The sequence below is a fragment of the Dromiciops gliroides genome, chromosome 3, assembly GCF_019393635.1.
Source record: "Dromiciops gliroides isolate mDroGli1 chromosome 3, mDroGli1.pri, whole genome shotgun sequence".
In the NCBI taxonomy this organism is placed as follows: domain Eukaryota; kingdom Metazoa; phylum Chordata; class Mammalia; order Microbiotheria; family Microbiotheriidae; genus Dromiciops; species Dromiciops gliroides.
This window is the reverse complement of record NC_057863.1, coordinates 14,974,909-14,999,198: the sequence shown is the minus strand read 5'-3', so window position 1 is coordinate 14,999,198 and position 24,290 is coordinate 14,974,909. Positions and strand designations below refer to the sequence as shown.

At 42.8% G+C, this 24,290-nt stretch overlaps 1 protein-coding gene across 1 annotated transcript in view; it reads right to left on the bottom strand.

Moving 5' to 3' along the window:
* ARHGEF26 (Rho guanine nucleotide exchange factor 26) overlaps window positions 1–24,290 on the bottom strand; it is a 133,004-nt gene that overhangs the window by 18,330 nt on the left and 90,384 nt on the right. Inside the window, exon 11 of the mRNA XM_043998496.1 lies at window positions 22,382–22,536. Within this exon, the coding sequence (XP_043854431.1) occupies window positions 22,382–22,536 (155 nt within the window). The remainder of the gene's footprint in view (window positions 1–22,381; window positions 22,537–24,290) is intronic.

Genomic DNA, 24,290 nt, shown 5'->3' with positions numbered 1-24,290 from the left:
AATCGGGAAATCTTTTACAGACTGATAAAAAATGAAGTGAGTAGATGGAAGAGCAAAATGTATACAAAAGAAATAACACAGAAAAGAAAAACAACTTTGAAAGACTTACACTCTAACCAAGGCAATGACCAGCATCCCAGAGGATGCAAGATGAAGTATGGGACCCTACCTGCTGACAGATGATGGACACAAACATCTTTGACACTGCTGATGTGGACACTTGTTTTGCTTGATTATGTGTATTTGTTATTAAGGGTTTTCTTTATCAATGTGGGGATTGGGAGGGAAGAGAGAGAGGAAAAGTGTGACAGGATTGAGAAAAAAAGAAGAGAAAAAGAAGAGGGTAACTTTTTTTTTGGTGAGGCAACTGGGGTTAAGTGACTTGTCCAGGGTCACACAGCTAGTAAGTATTAAGTGTCTGAGGCTGGATTTGAACTCAGGTCCTCCTGACTCCAGGGCCGGTGCTCTATCCACTGCGCCACCTAACTATCCCAAAGGTAACTTTTAAAACTCTATTTCATAGTCACTTTTTGATACCAGGCTGTGCTGTTGTAACAAAAGCTTTCATGCCAATCTCCCAACATCTACAATTTCTTTTTTAATTCCTCTTTAGCTAAATTTTAAAAATGTTTGGTGAGTCCTCATTCCTTTACTGTCTATTCACCTCTCATCAATGTGGCACAATGGACAGAGCCCCAGCGCTGGAACCACAGGAGCTGCAGTCACTTCTCACCTCTGATGTTTAATTAATTAACTAATTCCATGAACATATATTAAGTTCCTACTATGTGTCAGGCACTGCGCTTACTGCCTGTAGACTCCTCATCTCCCTGGGTTTCAATTTCCTCATCTGTTAAATGGACTTCATACTCTAGATCTAGGATCCCACCTCTCCAGTCTCCACTCCTTCTCCTCGAGAAGAGTCCTTCGTCCTTCATTACTAAATCAACACCAAATCAGCCAAAGCTGACTTCCATCCCAAAGGTACATGCCTTGTTAGCTTCTACTTTTGTGCCTTTACTTAGTGCTGTTTCTCCCGCTGACAGACAATGCCTTCACCATCCCCCCACATCTGACCAATCCCTTCTGGACTTCCCACAAACCCTGCCTGCTCTACCAGGCCTTGCTGGACCACCCTAGCCTCCAGTGGTGGAACCTGGCACTAAGTCTGTGACTTATATGCTACTTGTCATTGATTTTCTTGTATGTGGAGTCTGTTACCTATGACTTAATAAATAGCTCTAAGAAGATGCATGAGGCACATATAGGTTAAATGATGTTGTCTAGGGTTCTAAGCTAGTAAAGAAATTCAATTCTTCCTTATCTAGGCCATGCTCACTCAAGGTCAACCCAGATCTTTCACCTACCAATGAAAATATAGTTTTCATATGTGTAGGTATTATCTCCCACATCTAAAATGGAACTTCCTTGAGATGAGAGACCTGTTACATGCTTCATGCCATTGCCTGTAGATAACAAGCATACAAAGAGGTTTTTGAACATTTTTTTGTTGATTTGATTATTGATTCTTCCTCCATAATCAGCTTCTGCATTCCCATCCCGTGTTCAAAATGATTGCCCCAACGTGCTCCACTGTCCTTAATTTATTCAAAATACATTTCTTTTTCTTTTCTTTTCTTTTTTTTTTTAGTGAGGCAATTGGGGTTAAGTGACTTGCCCAGGGTCACACAGCTAGTAAGTGTTAAGTGTCTGAGGCCGGATTTGAACTCAGGTACTCCTGACTCCAGGGCCGGTGCTCTATCCACTGCGCCACCTAGCTGCCCCAATACATTTCAATTATATTAAAGTTATAGAACCCTTGGGGGTCATTAGCCAGAGTAGTAGACAGGTGGTACAGTGGATAGTGCTGCATATGGAATCAGAAAGACCTAAGTTCCAATCCTGTCTCAGACATTTACTAACTGTATGACCCTGGGCAAATCACTTAACCATATTTACCTCAGTTTCCTCATTGGAAAAATGAATTAGAGAAGGAAATTTGTAAAATGAACTGCAGAAGGCAAACTACTGCAGTTTCTTTGCCAAGAAAACCTAAAATGGGGTCACAAAGAGTCAGACATGACTGAAAAATGACTAAATAACAAGAAGACAGAAAGATCAATTAATTGTAACAATCAGTTGCAATTTTTTTTTTATTGGGAACAAAACTGTAACCCAACATTTATTGGTCTTTTTTGACCCAGTACAGTTTTGTCCAAAATACTACATTTAAATTTTTCGGTTTCTTTTTAAATTTTTCCTTCTCTCTTTTTGAATACATGAATAAAACCCTGTAGTGGTTAGAAACAGTTATTGTCAACACATGACTATACACTCAAATGAAAGAAAGCCTAGTCTTGTTGCCTGTTGTCGATTTCTAAGATGAAAACAATTTCCAGCTCAACTTTTGAGATTTAATTTCTAGTGCCTAGTATCATTCCTTATAAACAGTAGGAATTTAAATGTTTGTTGGATTGTTCCTGTGTTCAAAACCCAGGTCCTCTAACTCCAGATAAATAATTTATTTCAAAACCATCATTTTTTTCCATTGTATCACACACCGAACTGGTAAATTTGCCAAAGCAAATGCCAATTTGCAGCTCTGAACTCAGAAATGAACCACGCACCACATAATGGGATGGAATGCCAGTAAATGGCAACTGAAATCAGACCTTCGAGGAATCAATCACTTGGCCTTTGTAGCAGGTGGCAACACAGCGTACAGAGGAAGGAGCTGTCCTGGAGTCAGGAAAACGAGTTCAAATCCAGCCACAGTCATTGCCTAGCTTTGTGACAATTGCAAGTCCCTTAGCCCAGTCAATACTATTGAAAAATCAGCTTGACCTTAAGTGGGCAAAGAGGCCAAGTTCCCCATCATAACATTTATGCTGATTCACATAAATTCACTAATCTTTGGACCTTTGGTCTTAGAAACCAGCCCAGTTGACTGTGGGCTAAGTGACTAAAACTTATCCATGGAGCCCACCACCGCTACTGCCTAGAATTGGAAGCTAGACCATATTTTGCCTTCTCATACCTTTGAGCTATCCAGCCACCCAGCCAGGCCATCTTGAAATCTACCTCCATATCCTCTTGGCTGACCCATCTCCCACTTTCTACATTATCCCTCTGCCTTGACACATCATGCCTGTGATTCCCCAGACCTCTGCTGCAGAGGGCACAAGACTGGGAGCAGTTAGGATGACCTTGGTCTGAGTCCTGCCTTCATCATTACTTGGATAACTCTGGCCAAGTCACTTCATCTCTGCCTCGATTTCCTCATCTGTCAAATGAGAGAGCTGCGCTTGGCCTCAAAGCTCCTTCCCAGCTCTAGAACGTTGAGCCTCTGATTCCATGAACCCCTTCCTTGACCACCATGTCCCAATAAATAAGCCCTGAAAGTAGACAATGTGGGTTCCTCTTTCAAATTCATGAGCTAAGACCAAGACCTCTGCATGTTTGGTTTTTACCAAGGATTTGAGTCACATGCCCAAAGTCATAGCAATCAGCTGGGCAGGTGGACATTCCTCAAAACCCCAGCAGAACACTGTGTACTTAAAATGGGCAACATTTTACAAAAAGCACAAAGGGTCAAGGTACGCGAAAAAGCAAACAATCCAGTCGATTTCAGGCTTAGGATGGTTTTCTCTGAATTCAAAAGTACCAGACAAAGAACCTGATGACAGTCCATGTGATCCAACTGTCTCACTTTATAGAACCTCCAAATGGGATGGGGCCCCTGGTGCCTCTGTCTCCTCCACACTGGGTACAGGGAAGTATCCCCTCAACAACACATCTGCCTGCCTGGTCATCCAGGCTTTTGCTTGAAGAACTCCAATTATGGGCACTCCATTAGATGCTCAGGCCACCCATTGTACTTTGATACCTAGGAAGGCCTTTGTTCCATAGAGCTAAAAATCTAAAGGGTAATTTACACTCATGGCTTCTGCTCCTGTCCTCTAGGGTCAAGCCAATTAAACGTATTCCCCTTTCTAGGTGAGGATTGCTCAAATATCAGCATCTATGTCATGTCCCCATCTTCTCCAGGCTAAATATCTTCAGTTCTTTCAAGTGATTCTCCCATAACATAAGGGGGTGACTAGGTGGCACAGTAGAAACAGCACCATCCCTGAAGTCTGGAGGATCTGAGTTCGAATCTCACCTCAAATATTTACTAGCTGTGTGACCCTGGGCAAGTCACTTAACACCCATTCCCTTAACTACTCAGGGCCATCTCCAGTCATCCTGGATCTCTTGCTACTGGACCCAGATGCCTCTGGAAGAGAGGATGAGGCTGGTGACTTTGCACAGCCCTGCCTCACTTAAATTCAGTTCAGTGCAAGTGATGACATCACCCCAATGTCATGATCTTCTTCCAAAATAAAGGATGAATAACAACAACCTTGGAGCCCTTCACCGTCCCAGCTGCCATCCTTGGCTCATTCCTTCAATTTATCAATGTCCTTCCCAAAACATGTGTTTGACTAGGGCAGAGTATGGTGGACATAAAACCCACCCAATCCTGATCACAGTATTGCCCCCTTCAAGCAGCTGGTGGGTGCTTGGCCTGGAGTTAGGGAGACCAGAGTTCAAATTCAGCCTCAGACACTTCTTAGCTGTGTCTGGACCATGGGCAAGTCACTTAGCCTCTGCCTGTCTTTAGCGAAATCCCACCATTATAAAATGGGAATAATAACAGCACCTGCCTCACAGGGCTCTTGTGAGGATCAAAGGAGATCATGCATATAACAGCGGGTAGGCACAGTGCCCCGCACACAGCAGGCGCTACATAAATGTGGGTTCTTTTTTCCCTTTTCTCATGTCTTCTCTTCCCTTATTGAAACGTGAGCACCTTGAGGGCAGGGACTGTCTGTCTTTTTGTTTGGATTCTTCTCCCCAGCCCTTAGCTCTGTGCCAGGCACAGAGTAAGCACTTAATGAATGCTTACTGACTAGTTGAACCTGCAGTTTATGAAAACCTCTGGGCAGACAATAAGCATTTATTAGGCACCTACTGTGTATAAAGCCCTATGCTAAGTGCTGGGAATATTATGTCACAGCCCCACCCCCACACCCCACACCCCCACACACAAACAGAAAAAACAAAAACAAAAACAAATAGTCCCTGCTCTCGCAGAGCTCACAGTTTAAAGGGGAAACAACACGCAAACAACTCTATGCAAACAACACATCTACAGGCTGAGTTGGAGCTCATCACCAGAGGGTGGCCTTAGCATTAAGGGACATCTAGAAAGGCTTCCTGTAGAAGGTGGGGTTTTAGTGGGGACTTGAAGGAAGCTGGGAGGGGAGGAGGAGTAGATAAGGAAGAGTAATGTTCCAGGCACTCGGGGGCAGGTCAGTGAAAATGCCCCGAAAAGGAAGATGAAAGGTGTGTTTATGGAGAAAATCACAAGTGCAAAATTACGGGATCACAGAGCACGTGGTGGGGGTTGGGGCAGGGAGGAAGTTGTAACAGATGAGAAAGCAGAAAGGACCTCGATAGGAAGGGCTTCGAACGCCAAACACTGGACTTTCTATGTGATCCTAGAGGTGACAGGGAGCGACAGGGAGTTAGAACAGGATGGTCTTATTCAGACATGCTCCTTTGTCTTCCCCATGATGTGTGAGGATGATCTATGAAGGCGCAGTAGAACATTCCTCAGAATCCCAATAGAAAGAACACTGTGTCCTTAAAGTGGGTAACATTCTGTAAGAAGCACAATGGCTCATTCAAAGTGAATGAATCACATCCTGGATCAGACTGATCAGTGTTCTAGCATCTGGTCAGTTTCTGAATCCTGATTCCATCATATTACCTGGAGCCATTTCACCATCTTTGCCTCTTCTTCAACACCAAGTCCATCCTTATCTCCATCCCACCCTTGACCTTGGACTCCACCCTTGGGACATGAGAGTTAAATGAGCTTTCCTGCCCACCTGGCCCCTCCATTTTCCCACTCCCTTTTACTAATTCCTTTAAGGCAAAGATTAACACAGTGCTCTGGCACAGTAAATCCTGTCTGTCTTTTCATCCATCCATCGAATCAGTCTGTCTATCCATCTATCATCTATTTACCTATTTACCCATCTATCATCTATTCTGTCCTATTATCCACCTATCTGTTCATCCATCCATCCACCCATCCATCCATCCACCCACCCATCCATCCATCCATCCATCCATCCATCCATCCATCCATCCATCCATCCATCCATCCATGGGAGTGATAGCCTCTGTGAATGTGTATATGGGAAGGAGAAGGCAAACGGGGTGAGAATATAATAAGCTCAGAGAGGGAAAAAAAGCCAGCAACAAACTGAATGACAGCATGTTGAATTTCATACACTGTCTTTCATTTTTAGGAGGTTCTACACAGTTGGGCATGGACAAACAGATATATCTCATTTCGGGCTTCCTCACTTTCTCAGAGCCACTGGTATGATAAAAGCTCAATAAAGTGCAGTTGCATTGCAAGAAATGGAACAAATAATGAATAAGACTTACTCACTGGGTAACTGGTTCTTTGTGATCCATTGTGAGGAAAGATATGTCTGACAGGAAACTACATTCCTACACAAATTCTCCTGAATCTTGGGTTCAAATAGCCTCCGGCTGCTGCCCCCAGGGCCTTTTCCAACCCGGCCCCCATCTCTTACTGTTACAGCTGCTTCTACCAGCTAACCACCTAAGAATATAACCTCCTCCATAAGAGAGATAAACAGGAATTATAGGGGTGGGGGAGCTTCCAGAGAGAACTAATATTAGCTGTTAGCACTTCATTCATTGAATTTCTCTCTCAGATACATACAGGAGAATAAAGTGGGTCCTCTCCAAGATGTTGCAGACAAAGTGGGCAGCTGCCTGCAGCATGTGATTGTAGGAAAATACTCATGATTGGTGTAGTGGAAAAAACGTATTTGGAATCAAAAGAGAGGGATTCAAGCCCCCCTCCCCATCTCCTCTCCCCCTTTTCACCTCCTGTTGGCCTGTTTCTCAAAAGCATTAACTTAAGGCCAAGGGTTCTTAATCTGGGTCCATGAACTTGTTCCTTGTTTCGTGTGTGTGTGTGTGTGTGTGTGTAGCTGTATTTCAATATAACTGGCTTCCTTTGTAATCCTATATATTTTACTTTATACATTTTAAAACATGATTCTCAGGGGCAGCTAGGTGGCGCAGTGGATAGAGCACCAGCCCTGGAGTCAGGAGGACCCGGGTTCAAATCCAGCCTCAGATACTGTGTGAGTGGGCAAGTCACTTAACCCAAATTGCCTCACAAAACAAACAAAAAAATAAAACCCCAAAAACCATGATTCTCAGAAATGGTTTTAAAGTTATAACCATTCTGCCAAAGGGAGCCAATTTATATTCAAATTCCATCTCTACTCTGGTATGACTTTTTGCAAGTTACTTAACCTCTCTGGGCCTCGGTTTCCCCTTCTGTAAAATGAAAGACTTAGGCTGCTTGACCTCTGAGCTCTAAACCTATGGTTCTGTGACTAGAAGTCAGCTCTAGCTATGACAAGATGACTCTTGTGGCCTTAGAGCCTATGATCCCCATCTATAAGAAGCCAGCACCCCAGTCCTCTGAAGCTATCCTCCAGATGATCCAAGGGACACCTGCTCCCTGCCCCAGGTCTGGAATCCAGTATTCTTACAACACTCTCAATGTTCAAGGCTTCTAGATCTGGGCCCCAGGCCAAGCCTGCTGTCCTCAGTGCCCCATATTCTACACTTAGCCTTCTACCCCTTCCCTTTCCATCCAAGGTGAGGAAAGAAATTTACATTACTGAGAACTTTCTTTTTTCCTCCTCCTCTCTCTTTCCTGATGTCAACTTGAGGGAGTTTCTGGGTATTTTTAGAAAAAGCCCTGGCATGGGTGAGCTTGTCTTTCATCCTTTCCTTGACTTGTTTAAGCCTTGGTCATGCCAACATCTTTCTTTTGTCCTCAGAAGGCTAACAGAAGGGGCAGCACCCTAGCCCAGGTGTTCTGGGAGTCACTGGATAAGAGATCAGGCCTCCCTTTGGGAGGTGGGCAGTGGGGGCTTGAGGTGAGCTCAGTGTAGAACATCAACCTGCCCTAAAATTCCATTCAATAAGCAGGGCCAGGTACTGGGCTAGCCTACCCTGAGGGTAAGATGCTCCCTGCCCCAAGGAGCTTATTCTCTACTGGGGGAAATGTATACACAGATATGTCAAAATATATTTCATGAGTGACACATGAGTAAATCCAAAGTAATTTCAAGGAGATGAAGGAGCCCTGACAACTGGGGAAGGAGGCAGGAAGGGATGGAAGGATGGAGAGAAGGGAGGGAAGAAAGAAGGAAGGAAGGAAGGAAAGAAGGAGCAAGGGAGGGAAGGAAGGAAGGAGCAAGGGAGGGAAGGAAGGAAGGAAAGAAGGAGGGAAGGAAGGGAGAGAGGGAAGAGGGAGGGAGGGAGGAAAGAAGGAAGGAAATAAGCGTTTATTCAACACCTGCTATATGCCACACTATGCTGAGCTCTTTGCAAGTATCTCATTTGCTGCTCACAACAACCCTAGGAGGCAGGTGCTATTACTATCATCCCCATTTTGCAGTTGGAGAAACTGAGGCAGAAAGAAGTCAAGTGACTTGACTAGAGTCACATAGCTAGTAAGTGTCTGTAGTCAAATTTGAACTCGGGTCTTCTTTAGTCCAGGCCCAGAGCTCTACCTACTGCACCTGGGGAAGATTTGAGGGCAATTCCTGTACTGTGAACCTGGGAGAAAGGAAAAACCATGAGGTTTCTCATGTCAGACCTGGGAGAGGAGGGAGGTTGAGAAGTGGCACAAATTCCTTCCAGCTGCCTCCCCCTCCCACTTCATATATCCCCCTGCCCCACCACCAATTATCCCCTCCAGTAGCTGCCTCGGGAAATATTGATTTGGCCCTATCTTCCTCACCAGGTAGTTGAGAAGAAAGCTCTTAGGAAACCTGAACCTAGTGGTGGTGGTGAGTCTTTGCCAACTGGTGTTATGTCTAAATTCTTGTGAATGGTTTACCAATCATTTAGGCCCATTTAGTAACAATTATGCATCTCGTTAAATGAGTCAGATTACTTTTGGTGTTTCATTTCAGTTTAATTTTGACATTCAAATCATACACATATGTATATATTATTATAGATTTTCACTCTTCTTACAAGCTCCCATTTAATCTCTCACATTATAGGGTCCTTAAGGTTCACAGAGCACCCCCCCCACACACACACACACACACAACAACCTGGACCCTTCTTACCTTTTCATTTCTACCCACTCTTTCCTAAGACACTCTGTGGCCAGGTCACACTTATGACTTGCTGTCCCTTGCTGGGGACCTTGTATCTCCCAACTCCCAGCCTTTGCAGGCTGTGCCCCTGGCTGGAACACTCTACCTGCTCACCCCCTAGCCACCCCCTTCTGGAATTGCAACTTCCCTTCAAAACTCAGCTCAAGCTTTACCTTCTTCTACAGGAATTTCTTCCTGGTCCTCCTAGCTAGTAGTGCCCTCCCCTCCCCCCCAGTGACTTCCTTTTTTTTTTCTTCCCTGTATCCTCTATATGCTTATACAGGCAAATATCTTCTCTTCCATTAGATTGTAAACTCCTTGAGGGCAGGAACTGATATATTTTTTCTGTATCCCAGAGCTTAGCACAGAGCCTAGCACTTGAGGTAAGTAGTGTAATGACTATAGATGGGTTGATCAAAACTCAGAGAAAAACCTCCACCTAGCTCTAGAACTGTAAGGGAACTCAGGGTCATTTAGTCTAAATCCCCCATTTCGCACGTGGGAACTGAAGCCAGGGTTAAAACGACCAGAGTCAAAGTCTCATAGTTCGAAATGCCAGAAGCAGAATTTGAACCCAGGTTCTCTGCTTTGAGAGTCCACATCCTTGCTGCTTCCTGAGGTTACGTGACTTTCCCAAGGCTACACACTTAGTAAGGGCCACAGCAATTCCTGACTGCCAGGCCAGTGAGTGCTCTGCAGTTCATAAAAATCCGTCTGATTCTTTGTTCATTAAGCATGCGTGATTAAAAATAAAAAAGCACGGGCATCAGACAAATGAACTGGAGCCTTCATTATTCTCATCAATATCAAAAAGACGGGTCAAGAACTTTTTTCCAAAAGAAGGAAAATGAAGGAATGGGTCTATTTTTCTCCTTGTCCTCTGCTCAGCCCTTGTCAGATCTCACTGCCCTGAATTCAGAACTCCTTCAGCTGAGGGAATGACCACCTTTGATCTGCTAAGAATATCTGGATCTGGACATGATCAACTGAGAGAACACTTCAGGCTAATATCCTGAGGAAGTCGTTTGTTCGGGGAAGGAGGACACAGTTCCACTCAGCTCCAGATAGAGAAGTCATAGGTGCACAGAACTGGGGGAGAGAAGACAATTCTCATAAGCCCAGTTCATGTGTGGAGAGTTGGGTGTAAGGGATCCAAAGTGAGAGGCAGCATGGGCTAATGGCCTCCCAGATCTGGATGCAGCACTGGCTCTGTCTGACCATGTGCCCATCACGTAACCTCTCAATGGCCCACTGGGACTTCCTAAGGGGAGAAGTTGCAAATGCTACCAGTTCTGCCCTGGTAGAAACTTTCTACCAGTCACTGGGAATTCACCATAACAACTGCTTACCATCGTGCCTGGCACACAAGAGGCACTTAACAAATACCAATAAAACTATGGATCTGAACTAAATAAAAATGCAAAGAAACTCATTAAATACTTGACATATAGAAGAAGGGATACATTTATTCTACTTGGAACCAAGGAAGAAGATGTTAGCTCAACAGGAGGAAAAACTGTCTTAATAATCAGAGCCTTTAAAGCACGAAAGGACCCCTTAATGGAGTAAGGGCAAGGAGCTCATTATAACTGAAGGTATTCAAGGAGGAATTAGGGGTGCAGTAGAAGGAATTTTTGCTGTAGGCAGGGATTGGACCAGCTATGGGGCAGATTTGATAGAGGGCTGGGCTTAGATTTAAGAGGTCCTGAGTCCAGGTCCTGCTTCAGACTCTTAGGAGCTGTGTGATCCTGAACAAGTGACTTAACTCTGGGGGCAGCTAGGTGGCTTCTGGATTCAGGAGGACCTGGGTTCAATTCCAACCTCAGATACTTGACACTTACTAGCTGTGTGACCCTGGGCAAGCCACTTAACCTCCACTGCCCCACAAAACAAACAAACAAGAAAAACAAATGACAACTTTGCTCTTACCCTCGGAAATGAGGGTCTTGATGTGATGGCTTCTAAACCCTGATATAATAATTCTTTGGCCCTTCTACCTACAAGGTTCATTCTAATTTTGCAATCCTATAAAGATCATGACTGAGAGTCTCTTAACTAGGTCAAGACAGATAGCATACATTTATTAATGACCCTGTGCCAAGAACTGGGCATGAGCCTTTTGACTTTCTGTGTCTATGTAACTTTTTTTTTGCCTGGGGCAATGAGGTTTAAGTGACTTGCCCAGGGTCACAGCTAGTGTCAAGTGTCTGAGGCCCCATTTGAACTCAGGTCCTCTTGAATCCAGGGTCGGTGCTTTATCCACTGCACCACCTAGCTGCCCTAAAAACAATTTTAACATCCATTTAAAAAATTTTGAGTTCCAAACTCTCTCTCTTCCTCCCTGCCCCTTACTCCCCTTCAAGAAGCCAAGCAATTCAATATAGGTTATACAAGTATAGTCAAGTAAAACATTTCCATATTAGTCATCTTGTGAAAGAGCAAAGAAAAAAAAAAACCTCAAGAAAAATAAAGTAAAATTAAAAGTTTGCTTGAATCTGTATTCAGATACCATCAGTTCTTTCTCTAGGGACAGATAGCATTTTTCATCATATGTCCCTCAGAGCTGTCTTGGATCCTTGTATTGCTGAGAAAAGCTAAGTCATTCACAGCTGCTCATCTTACAGTATTGCTGTTACTTTGTGTACAATACATTTCACTTTGCATCAGCCCATGTAAGTCTTTCAGGGTTTCTCTGAGAACAACCTGCTCATCAAATCTATTGAACTTTTGGCCAAGGAGACCAAGACCCAAGGTTTCAGACACTGGGAATGGGGGCTCTATTAGAAATAGACCTGAGGGGTCCTTGCTTCCAGACTAGAGCCAGCCTTTTCTAATGCTCCATGCCAAGACCCTTTCATCAGTTTTGACCTTCTTTACCTATAAAATATAAGTTTTAACTTATGTTTCTAAAACTTCTAATGTCATGTCTTAGTGAGTTGCAGGATAAAAGAAAACACTTTAAACTTAGAAATCTGTCATGTCATCGGACTTAAGTCATCCCCCTATTTGTGTAACATTTATGGCATGCCAGTTGTCAGGAAGTAAAAAATCTTCTTTCTTGGATTTCTGCAGGAAGGAAACTTCACAAAACGGAATTTAATGGCTTCCCTATCCTCCCAAGTGGAGGTCAAATATAGATCTGCAAATGTGCTTAGTAGCAGTTTCCAATTTTCCCTTGTAGATAATAACAGCTTGCAAAACCTTAGTATGATTTACTGAATATTCATGTGCCAAATAACTGAACTTGGAGGCCAATTTCTTGCAAAAGTAGGCATTATGTCTTTGATGACCATATTTTAAAGTTGGCCAGAGGCTGGAAAGGATCCTGGAGAAATTGGAGTCATATGTACTCCCAGGGCCATAACTAGCATGGGGTCAATGGGGCTTTGCCTCAGGGTGCTGACACCTGGTATGGGTAGCTGAGAGGATGCCACTGCTTCCCCACTTCTTCAGCTTGGCAACCACTATCCCAGTGCCTCACCTCAAAGTCCTGGGTAGACCCAGGGGCTCTAGGGGGATGGGTCACCCATTCCTAACACTGCTCCACTTCCCAAATGACTATTCTTTTTGTTGCTTTGCTTGCCCTCACCCTTTAACATTGTCTTCTCCACTGAGGTTTTGGTCCCCTGGATTTTCCTCAGTGACCTCTGGCTGTCCTCCATCACACAACATGGTATTGTTTTGGCTAGTTAGAAATCCATGTATGATGTACTCTGGAAGATAACTCTACCTCTGTGATCCTGTCTTCTGATTGGTGAGAGCCTCCTGGAGCCTCCATTTTGACAAGTGACCTAAAAAGCCCCATGCTCACTCCTTCTCTCCTTTCCCAAACATATACTGTTTGTGACTCCATCCTTCTCCCCCAGGCCTTATGCACTGAGTGGTGAGTTTCTTCCCATCTCCTTTTTCTCTGTTGTCTTTCCATCATTAAAATGGAAGTTCACTGAAAGAAGGGACTGTCTTTTTGCTTGTGTTTGTATCTCCAGTGCTTAGCATAGTAAACACTTAAATGGATGGTACAGGGGATAGAGTGCCAGGCCTGGAGTCAAGAAGACCTGAGTTCAAATCTAGCCTCCAACACTAATTAGCTGTGTGACCCTGGGCAAGTCACTTAATCCCATTTGCCTTAGTTTTCTCTTCTATAGAATGATCTGGAGAAGGAAATGGCAAACCGCTCCAATATTTTTACCAAGAAAACCCCAAATGGGGTCACAAAAAAAAGCAGACAGGACTGAACAACAACAACAAGAAACACTCAATTTGGGTGGGGGTGGGGGGTGGGGGGTGGGGGGCAATGAGGGTTAAGTGACTTGCCCAGGGTCACACAGTTACTAAGTGTCAAATATCTGAGGTCAGATTTGAACTCAAGTTGTCCTGAATCCAAGGCCAGTGCTTTTTCCCTAGCTGCCCCACTCAAATACTTCTTAATTTGACTTGATTCATTTACTAACAAAGAAATCTTATCTACACAGGGTTTGTTGTTATTTTTCTCACCAGAATGAAAGAGATAAAAGTGACCTCCTGGGGAGAGGGGTAGGAGTGAGAAATTAAAAATAAAACAATCTTGTCTATACTTACAGCCTTTTCTTTCTAGTTTATCCCTATATCCAATTAACATAATATATTTTGAAAATCTGGTTATGTTTCTGCATTCATTTCATAAGGGGTGAACCAATTCTTCTGGGCCAAGTATGTAGAGAAAGATAGAGACAGCCAGTCATCTCCTGACCATAATAAATGCTGGAAGGTTTAAGACCTACTAACATGCCAAGACACAAAATCAGGTGGAATTAGATTTTAACTGCTTATATCTTCACTGCCTTGAAGACTGAGTTGGCTTAATGTAAGGTTCAACTTATCTGAGTCTAGGGTTCCTGAAGGTCAGGTCACAAATACCAGCCAGCTCATTTGTCACTCTCATTTGGAGAACTCTGGTGCTTACAAGGTCCTTTTTTTCCCAAAAGCCCCATGATGTGAATAGGGACGATGTCACAGGGTCATGAATTAGAACTGGAAGGGATCTTAAAGGTCCAGCCAGTCCAACCCCCACATCTTTCAGATGAGGAAACAGGCCCAGAGAAGAAACATGGTCCAGTGTTTCCTGGCAAGATGGATCAGAGGGGAGATGGAGTGGCACTCCTTCCATGGTCCTACACTGCCAATGTTACGTAAAAGAAGAAAGAAGCTCAGAGTTGGTAAGGCTTTTGCCCCTGATCAGAGTGAAGTGTTAGGTCTGGGATTCGAACCCATTTTTTTCCAACTCTAAGCCCAGTGTTCTCTCTGCTACACCAGTCTGCATTTATAAATGACTATAACGGTCTCATGAAATCTGGGTCCAATTAAGTTCTGTTCAATGAGGCCTCTGAGTCTGGGCAGCAGCTTGCACTGCAGGCTCTCTCCTGTGCTCCCAGAGTTCACAGTTCTACAGCCATTGAATATTTCTTTCACTCGGTAAATACTGGAGACAGTTCCTTCCCCAGAGAGCCCAGGTAAGTCCTAGCCTTCTTTCAGGGAGGCCTCAGCCATTGGAACGCTCACCCTTCTTGGCAGAGAGCTAATTTTCCTCCAAGAAACTCTTCCCAGGAGTCATAAAAATCTCCCTAACAGTTGGAAACTATTGAAGACACATGGCAGCTGAACTACTCCACTAAAGCCTGGAATGACATTCAGGCAGTGGGTGGCGGAAGCTGGAGGAGCTGACTTTCTTGGAAGAGGGGCATAGCAGTCAAAGAGAGGAAGATTCCAGGGGAGAAAAGATGGGAGGGAAGCGGAATGATCAGGGATTCAATGGCATACCCATAGGGAAGGCTTATCCTGTCAGCACCAATCACTCAGGAACATGGATGAAGCTTCCATCAGATAAAAAAATGTCTGGTAGCCCCACAATGAGTTACAAAGAATGGTAAGTAGATGATAGCTTCATAAAAATAAATGAATGGATAGAAATACATAAAGTATGTTTGTGGGTTCTCTCTCTTTCATCTTTCCTTCCTTCCTCTATCCCTTCCTTTCTTCCTTCCATCTCTTTCTTCTTTCTCTCATTATATGTGTTCTTTGTTTCTACCTTCCTTCTTTCTCAGTATTTTATTTCTTTCATTCATTTTTCCTTCCCTCCCACCTTTTTTCCTTTCTTCTTTCATTCCTTTCTTCTTTCTCTTAGTATGTTTTTTTTCATTTTTTTTCATTCATTTTTCCTTCCCTCCCTCCCTCCCTCCTTCCTTTTTCTTTCAGTATGTTTATGGGTTCTTTTATTCATTTTCTTTTTTTCCTCTTTCTACTCCTTTCTCCATTTCCCTCTCTCTCCCTTTCCTTCCTCTCACTGAAAAAAAAAAAAAAGAAAAGACCAGAACCAAAAATAAGGTTCCAACAGAAAATGTTATTAAAGCACTTATGCATTATGGGAACAAATACAGGGAAATTAAAGGTGCGGAGAGTAGGAGAAAGTGTCATAGCATTCTGTACCCATAATTGGATTGGTTCACTGAAAAGTGAGCTGGGAAAAAAATGACAACCACCATATTATGAACTTAAGTCCCAACTACAAAGACTCAACTGAGGAAATAATAGTAAATCAAAATATCAGCAGGTGTATCCACGAGCTAGTTTCTTTAGACATTAGAGACCTAGCACTAAAGAGATCCTAAAAGACCAAATCAGAAGACTAAAACATTTGGATTTAGAAGTATTTACTGACTCTTAATTATTCCTCTAACCATGGAAAAAGCACCACCAACCTGAAGTCAGGAAAACCCGAGTTCAAATCTGGCCACAGACACTTAATAGCTGTGTGACCCTGGGGCAAGTCACTTAACTTCTGTTTGCCTCAGTTTCCTCAACTGTAAAATTAGGATAATCACAGGACCTTCCTTCCAGGGCTGTTGTGAGTATCTAATGAAATAATATTTGTAAAGTACTTAGCACAGTACATGGCACATAAGAGGCCCTATATAAATGTTAGCCATTACTACCACTACTGTTATGACAATAACCCCCATATTTATTTTTTGAGGGATGGAAAAAACTTTCCCCTGCAATGAACAAATACTTCTGGCCCCTTCATTCCAGTTTTTGCAGGAGAACTCCAACTGTCTGGGGACAGGACTGTACAGATGCATGCCAGAGCACTGACTAATGGATCTCACCTTGCCCCTTTTGGCTCCCCTTCATGGTCAAAGCTAAGTCACCCCCGGTATCTGAGAGCTGCTATCTCTTTCGGTGTTGCTTAAGGCATTCCAAGCATTTGCGAATGCCTTCTTCCTAAGGGCTCAGGTAAACACCATGATGACTATGGCACATTTTTCAGGCCCTTCATCTTATCTAGCTTCTGCACCTACTTTCACCACCAGCACACAACCAAGCCTTCAAAACGCTCATCTGAGAAATATGGCAAACTGCTCATCCGAGGTGAGTGAATTCCACGTCAGTTGGAAACAGAAGGTGCCAGGAGCAAGCCCAGGTATGGGGGTCTTTGTGTCCTGGCCAGAAGTCTCCCAATTCAGATCAATTAAATCACTTGGTCCAAGCCCAAAATAGTTAAATGTACAACTGTAGATACTCGGAGATAACGCTGCTTAAAGAACAATGCTGGACAGAATAAGGGAATAGGATACCTCGAGTCTAAACAGAAAGATACTTTTAAAATAGGTTAATCATGGGACATTCCTGTCCAATTGTTTCTAAAATAACAGTTGTGAGTGACTTAAATATTCGAAATGTTCAGTCAATAAACATCTATTATGCTCCTAACTATGTGCCAGGCACCACACCAAGTTCTGGGGATACAAAAAGAGGCAAAAGACAGTCACAATGCCAGAGGAGCTCCCAGTTTAATGGGGAGAAAACAAGTAAACAAGCACTTACAATGTATACACAGGATGAGTAGGAAATAACTAAGAGAGGGCAGGCACTAGCTGGGAAAGGGGTGGGGAAAGGTTTCCTGTATAAAACAGGATTATAACTGGGATTTAAAGGAATCTAGGGAAGCCAGGGAGTAGAGATAAGGAGGGAAGGCATTCAAGAATGAGGGAACAGGGGCAGCTAGGTGGTGCAGTGGATAAAACGCCCGCCCTGGAGTCAGGAGGACCTGAGTTCAAATCCTGCCTCAGACACTTGACACTTACTAGCTGTGTGACCCTGGGCAAGTCACTTAACCCTCTTTGCTCTGCCAAAAAAAAAAAAAGAATGAGGGACCAAGAGCTGGTGGTGAAAGTAGGTGCAGAAGAGCCAGAGAAAATATTTGGAGGTGAGAGATGGAGGGTCTTGTTCCTGGACTAGACAGGAGGCCAGTTTGACCAGATAAGAGTACATGGAGGAGAATAAGGTGTAAGAAGACCAGAAAGGTATAAAGGGAAAGTGCCCAACAGAGCATTTTGTATTTGAGCCTGGAAGTGATAGGGAGCCACTGGCAATTATTGAGTAGGTGAGGGTGGATCATGGAGCTGGCAGTGATTGGTCTTGACTTCTGTGGAAATTTATTTTGATTTGGGGACCCTACCTTTAGGCTGAGATTAGAAAGCCTTAGGCCCTCAGGGTCTCTTCCCCTCCCCCTCTGCTTCAACTGAGCCCAAAAGTCCCGAGGGCTGTACAAGACGCCAGGTCAGACAGCTGGGGGAAAAAAGCCCCCAGCTCCCTCAGACCTAAGCGGAAGTACCTGAAAGATCTGGCGTAGCCTGTGCGGAGGCATGTGAAGCTGAGGCACCTCCCCCCCCCCCCAACCAGCCGCAGCCCTGGCTAGCGGATTAGCTTGGTCTGTGGGGGTGCAGGAAGCCCCGAGATTTGAGTGGAGAGAAGAAAAGGTATATATAGACCTGGGAGTTAGACTCAGTGGGGGCTGAGGAGATTAGAGGGGTTCGGTTGGACAGGGGCAGACGAGAGAGGCTGAGAAGAGGTTCTGACGGAGGAGAGGAGGCGGAGAAGAGGTCAAGCAGCAGCTGGCAAGATTAGAAAGGTTGGAGTGCGGCAGACTAGAGACCGGGCTACTAGGACGCCGGAGAAGATGAGAAGGACTAGGAGCAAGGAAAAGAGAGGCTGAAGGGCAGGCTGACAGAGCAGACAGACAGAAGGTTGGTGAGAGAGAAACACAGGGGTTCAGCAGTGGCAATAAGGAGAGGAAAGTTAGAAGTGAGGGGATTTAAAAAGTGAAAGGGGCTCAGAGTTAGAATAAAGTACCTGAGTGCCTGGAGGCGAGGTGGCTAAGGCCCTTATTGTGTTCAAAAAGTTCAAGGCACAGCAGTTGGGAAAGAGACACAGTGGAAAGAGACGCACCACCACAACTCAGTCAGGTTGTACATTTTATTTCCCTGTATTCTTAATTTTCAATAGTATATCATAAATAAACTCTGCTTTGATTATTTAGTTAAGAGGCTTCTTAATATTTAGTTTATCAATTTTGGGAGTGGAGCAGTGTGGTGTAACTTCATATAAACGGCCCACATTAAATTAACAGCAGTCAGATAGCCAGTGAGTCAACAGTCAAAGATTAAGTACCCCAGTCAGATTAGCCCCCCCAAATTAGGCTAGTCATCAAAAATATTTTTACACTTCCCCCATGTACTCTATCATCCATTGGCATTCTGGTTGCCACTAGTATATGACATTCCCTCCATGCCCTTGGCTGTCTGTCCCTCATTTTATAATGTTCTTCCCTCCTTCCTCTGCCTCCTGCACCTAGTCTCCCTCATTTGAATGTAAGCTCCTTGAGGGCAGGGTCCCTGCCTTTACCTCTATCCACAGTTTTCCAGTGTTAACTTAGCACAGTGCTTGTTAAGTGGTCAATAAATGTCTGTTGGCCTACAGACAGCATGTCATTTTGTCATGGCAGATGCTCCATTGATCAACGAAGATCTCAATCTTTCTTTAAATGAATAAGGCAGGAAAGTATTTATTAAGTGCTTACTGTAAACAAAGCACTGACCTAATCACAGACAGAAGCCTCTATCTGCATAAGAAACTTGATGCAACTAGAAAAGTAAGACAGGCCCCATTCTCAAGGAGCTCATGCTCCAAAGAGAGGAGAGAGACCCATGGCCATTCCGGTGCATCAGCAAAGCAGATGGCAATTGGCAATCTCGCTTTATTTGTCATTTCAGCAAATAAAATCCTGACCCTGATGATGACCCACTGCACACCCATTTGATGACTAGAGCTTTCTTTTCTGGGTCTTGGGTTGATGTAGCCATAGCCCCTACAGTAGCAGGTCCAGGCTCTGTAGGGCTTATTTCCTAGAATGAGGGGTGAGGACACTGGGTTGGGAGCCTTGCTATTCCTAAGGCTCTTGGGTTCAGGGTCAGGGAGTATTTGGTAGGACCTATGAGAGCTTGTTCTCCAAAGGTCCAGATTTAGAGAGCTTGGCATTATCCCCATACCATAGGTAGGACAATGGTGGGGAAAATTAATCCATACAATGTGTTTGTTTAAAAATCTATATCTATGATATCAATGTAAGATCTTGTCATTAAATGTAAGTTTTTAGTTAGACTAAAGCTATTGGGGTTTTTTGTTTGTTTGTTTTTTTGCGGGACAATGGGGGTTAAGTGACTTGCCCAGGGTCACACAGCTAGTAAGTGTCAAGTATCTGAGGCCGGATGTGAACTCAGGTCCTCCTGAATCCAGGGCCAGTGCTTTATCCACTACACCACCTAGCTGCCCCTAAAGCTATTTTTTAATGAAAAAAAAAAGTTTAAATTAACTTGGATAGGTAGGTGACAAAGTGGGTAGAGTGCCAGGCCTAGAGTCAGGAGGACTCCTCTCCCTGAGTCCAAATCTGACACTTACTAGATGTGAGATCCTGGGCATGTCACTTAACCCCATTTGCCTCAGTTTCCTCATCTTTAAAATGAGCTAGAGAAGGAAATGGCAAACCACTTCAGTATCTCCGCCAAGAACACCCCAAATGGGGTCACAAAGAGTCAGACATTTCTGAAACAATTGAACAAGAAAACTAATTTGCTCCTTTGGGACAGAACCAAAATTTTAACAGTTTAACAGCTGGAACACATCAGGAGTGGAGGACTCTGACTTTCGCCTAGACACATATAATTATATCCCAACTCCACACTCTTCCAAATAAAGTCCTCTCCACAGAGCCAAGGAATCACAATATCTCATAGGAAACCAACAAATAACATGGAAATATAAAATGTATCATTCTTTTCCAATCTTTATTTATAACTTTTACTTAGCTACTAAAGCTATTTAAAATCCCTTGATAAAAGGAATACTGTCTCCTTGGAGATAGTACAGTTACATTTTCTTAAATAAGAAAAACAATTACCAGTGGTTTCAATGTTTATCACTGTCACATTAGGATATTTTGGAGCAGAACAAATTTAATTTATCTTTTTTGTTTTTCTTTTTAAAATTCCAATGGAGCAGATGACTATTTAAAATTAATTTCTAGCACAGTCACATGGGGAAAGCAAAATAAAAATTTAGAACAACTTTTGTTCTTGTTTTCAATCTAGGAAGACATAACAATAAAGATGCAAAATGACATTTAAAGAGAAATTTTAAGAGAAGGTGATGTATTTTTTTTTAATGTTTTAGTTAACATATACCATATTGGCCCATAAAGCCTAGAGCTGTGACTTGGAGTCACAGGATCTGAGTTCAAATCCCAACTGCCATTTATTCTACCACAGTGTGACCTTGGACAAATCACAATCACCCATCTGAACCCATTTCCTCTTCTACAAAACCAAGACACTGGGCTAGAAGTTCTCGGATCTCTAGAGCTATGATTCGTGATATTCTGGGTCTCATTTGAGAAGAGTCACCCATAGTGGGGAGCATGTAAGGGATGATCTTCCTCTGGTCAAGTAGTTTGGGATCTTAAACAAGTGATCTTAGATCTGCACACCTGTTTCCTTGATTATTAACTTAGGTAATTGCACTAGATAATCTCTAATGTTCCTTCCAAGATCTTAGATTCTGTGATTTCATACCCTGACTTCCTCATCTTTGTTCAGCTTCTATGAAGCCTTCCCTGATATCTCGACATCCTGGTCCAGTTATTAATACTTTTCACCCTCTAAGGCTATCGTGTATCTCCCCAGTGGGATGTGTAATCCTTGATGACAATTATCATTTTAACTTCTTATTCCCAGCCCCCTAGCACGGCCTTGTATGCAGCAGGCACTTAAGAAATGAATTGAATTAATTTTCATCACATGGAAATAACTGTACACATATTGTATGATTCCTCTGTAATACCACATTTAAAGGATGGATGATGGAAAAGACAGTAAAATAATACCGAATTCCCTGCCTCCAGTGAAGAAGAAAGCATGATGTATCAGTTTGGATGTGCCTTTCTTGGGGCCAAATCCTTTTCTGAAATTTTCAAGGCAAGGCGATGCACAAGGCCCCTCTCTACAGGGCTGTGAGATGTTGTTCCTTAGACCCTGAAAGGGGTTGTACTGACCTGATGAAGGAATTGATGGGAAGAAAGCTCTTTATGGTGAGTCTGACATGGTCTAGGGCAACATCCCTATCCCTGGAACCCAAAGTGTTCATAGCACTCAAATAGGGAACTAGAAACGTAACTCTTCAGTCTACTGATTTCTTTTTCCTCCAAGCACAAGAATTATTGGTATTAAGCCCAAAATTAGAAGTAGAGATTTGGGTTCAAGTAATACCACCAATGGTTTGAATTGGTCTTTTTTTTTTTTTTTGTGAGGCAATGAGAGTTGTGACTTGCCCAGGGTCACACAGCTAGTATGTGTCAACTGTCTGAGACAGGATTTGAACTCGAGTCCTCCTGAATCCAGGGCTGGTGCTTTATCCATTGTACCACCTAGCTGCCCCCTGAATTGGTCTTTGATATCATTTATTTCAATTTTTTGTATGGTTTAAATTTGGAAAAAAAAAAAAAGATGAGGCTTGGAACTTAGTGTTAGAAGTTGATTTAGGTTTGAACCCCAGGGTTATAAAGCCAGAAAGCAAAATTGTAAAATTTATTTTTTTCTTTCAAGTTAAATCTAAAAAAAGAAAACAAGGAGTCTCTAGCTATCTGAATGGTGGCTAATGAATCAATCCACAAATGCTTATGAACTGCCTGCTGAAAAAGCAAACTCTATGCCCAAAGAATCATCCCATACCTCTTCTTCTTTGTGATGATGAGTACATCATTGAAGAGGAAGAAATAGACCTGCTGTCTTGAAGTCCTTCTGGAGAAAAGTACAGTGTCTTCAACGTAGGTAGTCAATTCACCCCTTTTTACCAGCCAGCGAGAAGAAGATACTAAAGGAAATGGCTAGGAAAGAATGAACAAGAACATCTTAGTGCCATCGACAATATGATCTCACACAAACACTGTAGCCAGAGATGCATATAAAGATTATGAGAAGAATGTTCTTGGTAAGTATGTGCTACACAAGTGTTTCGGGAAGGGGATTGTGATGACAGCACTGTAATAAAATGCAAGCAGCACAGCCTGTCCTAGGACAGGAGAAGGAGGAAAACAAGGCACAAGTTAATATGCATTCTCTAGTACAACCAAGAGCCATTGAGAAAATGTCAGTCAACTAAAATGTGACCCTGCTATTGACCAATAACAGGAAAACAATCTAAAAGATTAGCCACCCAAGCCACCCTTATGGCCACGATCACAATTGTTAAATTTTAATAAAATATGAACATCTCAAATAAGGAACACTGAGGGGGGGGAGAGAATAATATTAGTTAATAATAGAGCCAATACATAAAAATTAGAACAGGGATTCTTAACTTGAGTTCCATTAAGTTTTTCTTTCATGTGATCATTTTAATTCAATATTATGGACTTCTGTAATTTTCTGTATTCTATCTTATGCATTGAAAACATTATTCATAGAAGGGTTTCATAGGCTCCAGCAGATTGCCAAAGGTATCCATGACACAGACCACGGTAAGAACCACTAAATTGAAATGACAGTCTGCTGTTATTTGTATGCTGAAAAGACACATGCAGGCTTTTTGTTAATGAACAATAAAAAAGAATACATTCCTTTCTATTTGGCCTATGACATATCTCTTTGGCTATGTTATTGAGAACACCTGTTCTTAAATTTTAATGGTGGTTTTCCCCATAGGGGCGCAATCCCTTAATGTAGCATGCCCTCTCCTGGGTGCACAGGCCAAACTACATATTTTTTTTTTCCAGAATAAACCACTCTATTCATATAAGATAGGCCAGAGCCAGGGAATTACTTACTGATAATTCAAAAAGTTGGAAAACTCTCAAACCACAGGAAAATTCCAACCACTGAGAACTCATTTCTTAAAACATAGAAAAGGTGCACTGCCAAAAGAAATGGATGGGAAGGAGAAGAGGGAGAAAAATAACAATTTTCTTTTTTAAGAAAAGCAGGAACTTTTAGACAAACAAAATATGGAGTCTCTTAGAAGCAAACGTTTCTTTTCAGAGATGCTTGATAGAGATGGTTATGGGGGTAAAAAACTGGCATACGAGGGAAGGTTAGAAGAATTGTAACTGTTTAGTTTAGAAAAGAGAAGGCTAAAAGATGGTCTGGTATAAGAAAGCATATGAAAAGTTTTGACCAGAGGATAACTAGTGAACTTATATTCTATCATTTGTGAAAGATGGAATAAGAAGAAAGAGATTTCCACCATGGGACTCTTAGGAAGATAAAGCTCTGGAGTTGGCTACCGAAGGCGCAATTGACTGTCTTCCTGGGGGACAGACATTCTTCTGCCTGAGGGCAAGGAGATGAATGAGATCATCTCAAGGTCTCCACTAGCAAACATACACCACAGCCTAAGGCGCAACTCTAGGTTCAATTTAGACCTGTTCAGAGCAGTAAATTACCCAGAGAAATTCATGATAGCTGCCTTATCTTCAAGGGAGGCCCACAGCATGCATCCCAAGGATGGTTCAGAGGGCATACAAGACAAAAAACATAAAAATATAAAATGATTCTCCATTTACAAACATAGATATATAAACAAAGGGTAAATTGGCTTCATCATTACCATTACTTGGGGGTAAAATCCCTACTTGGTTATAAA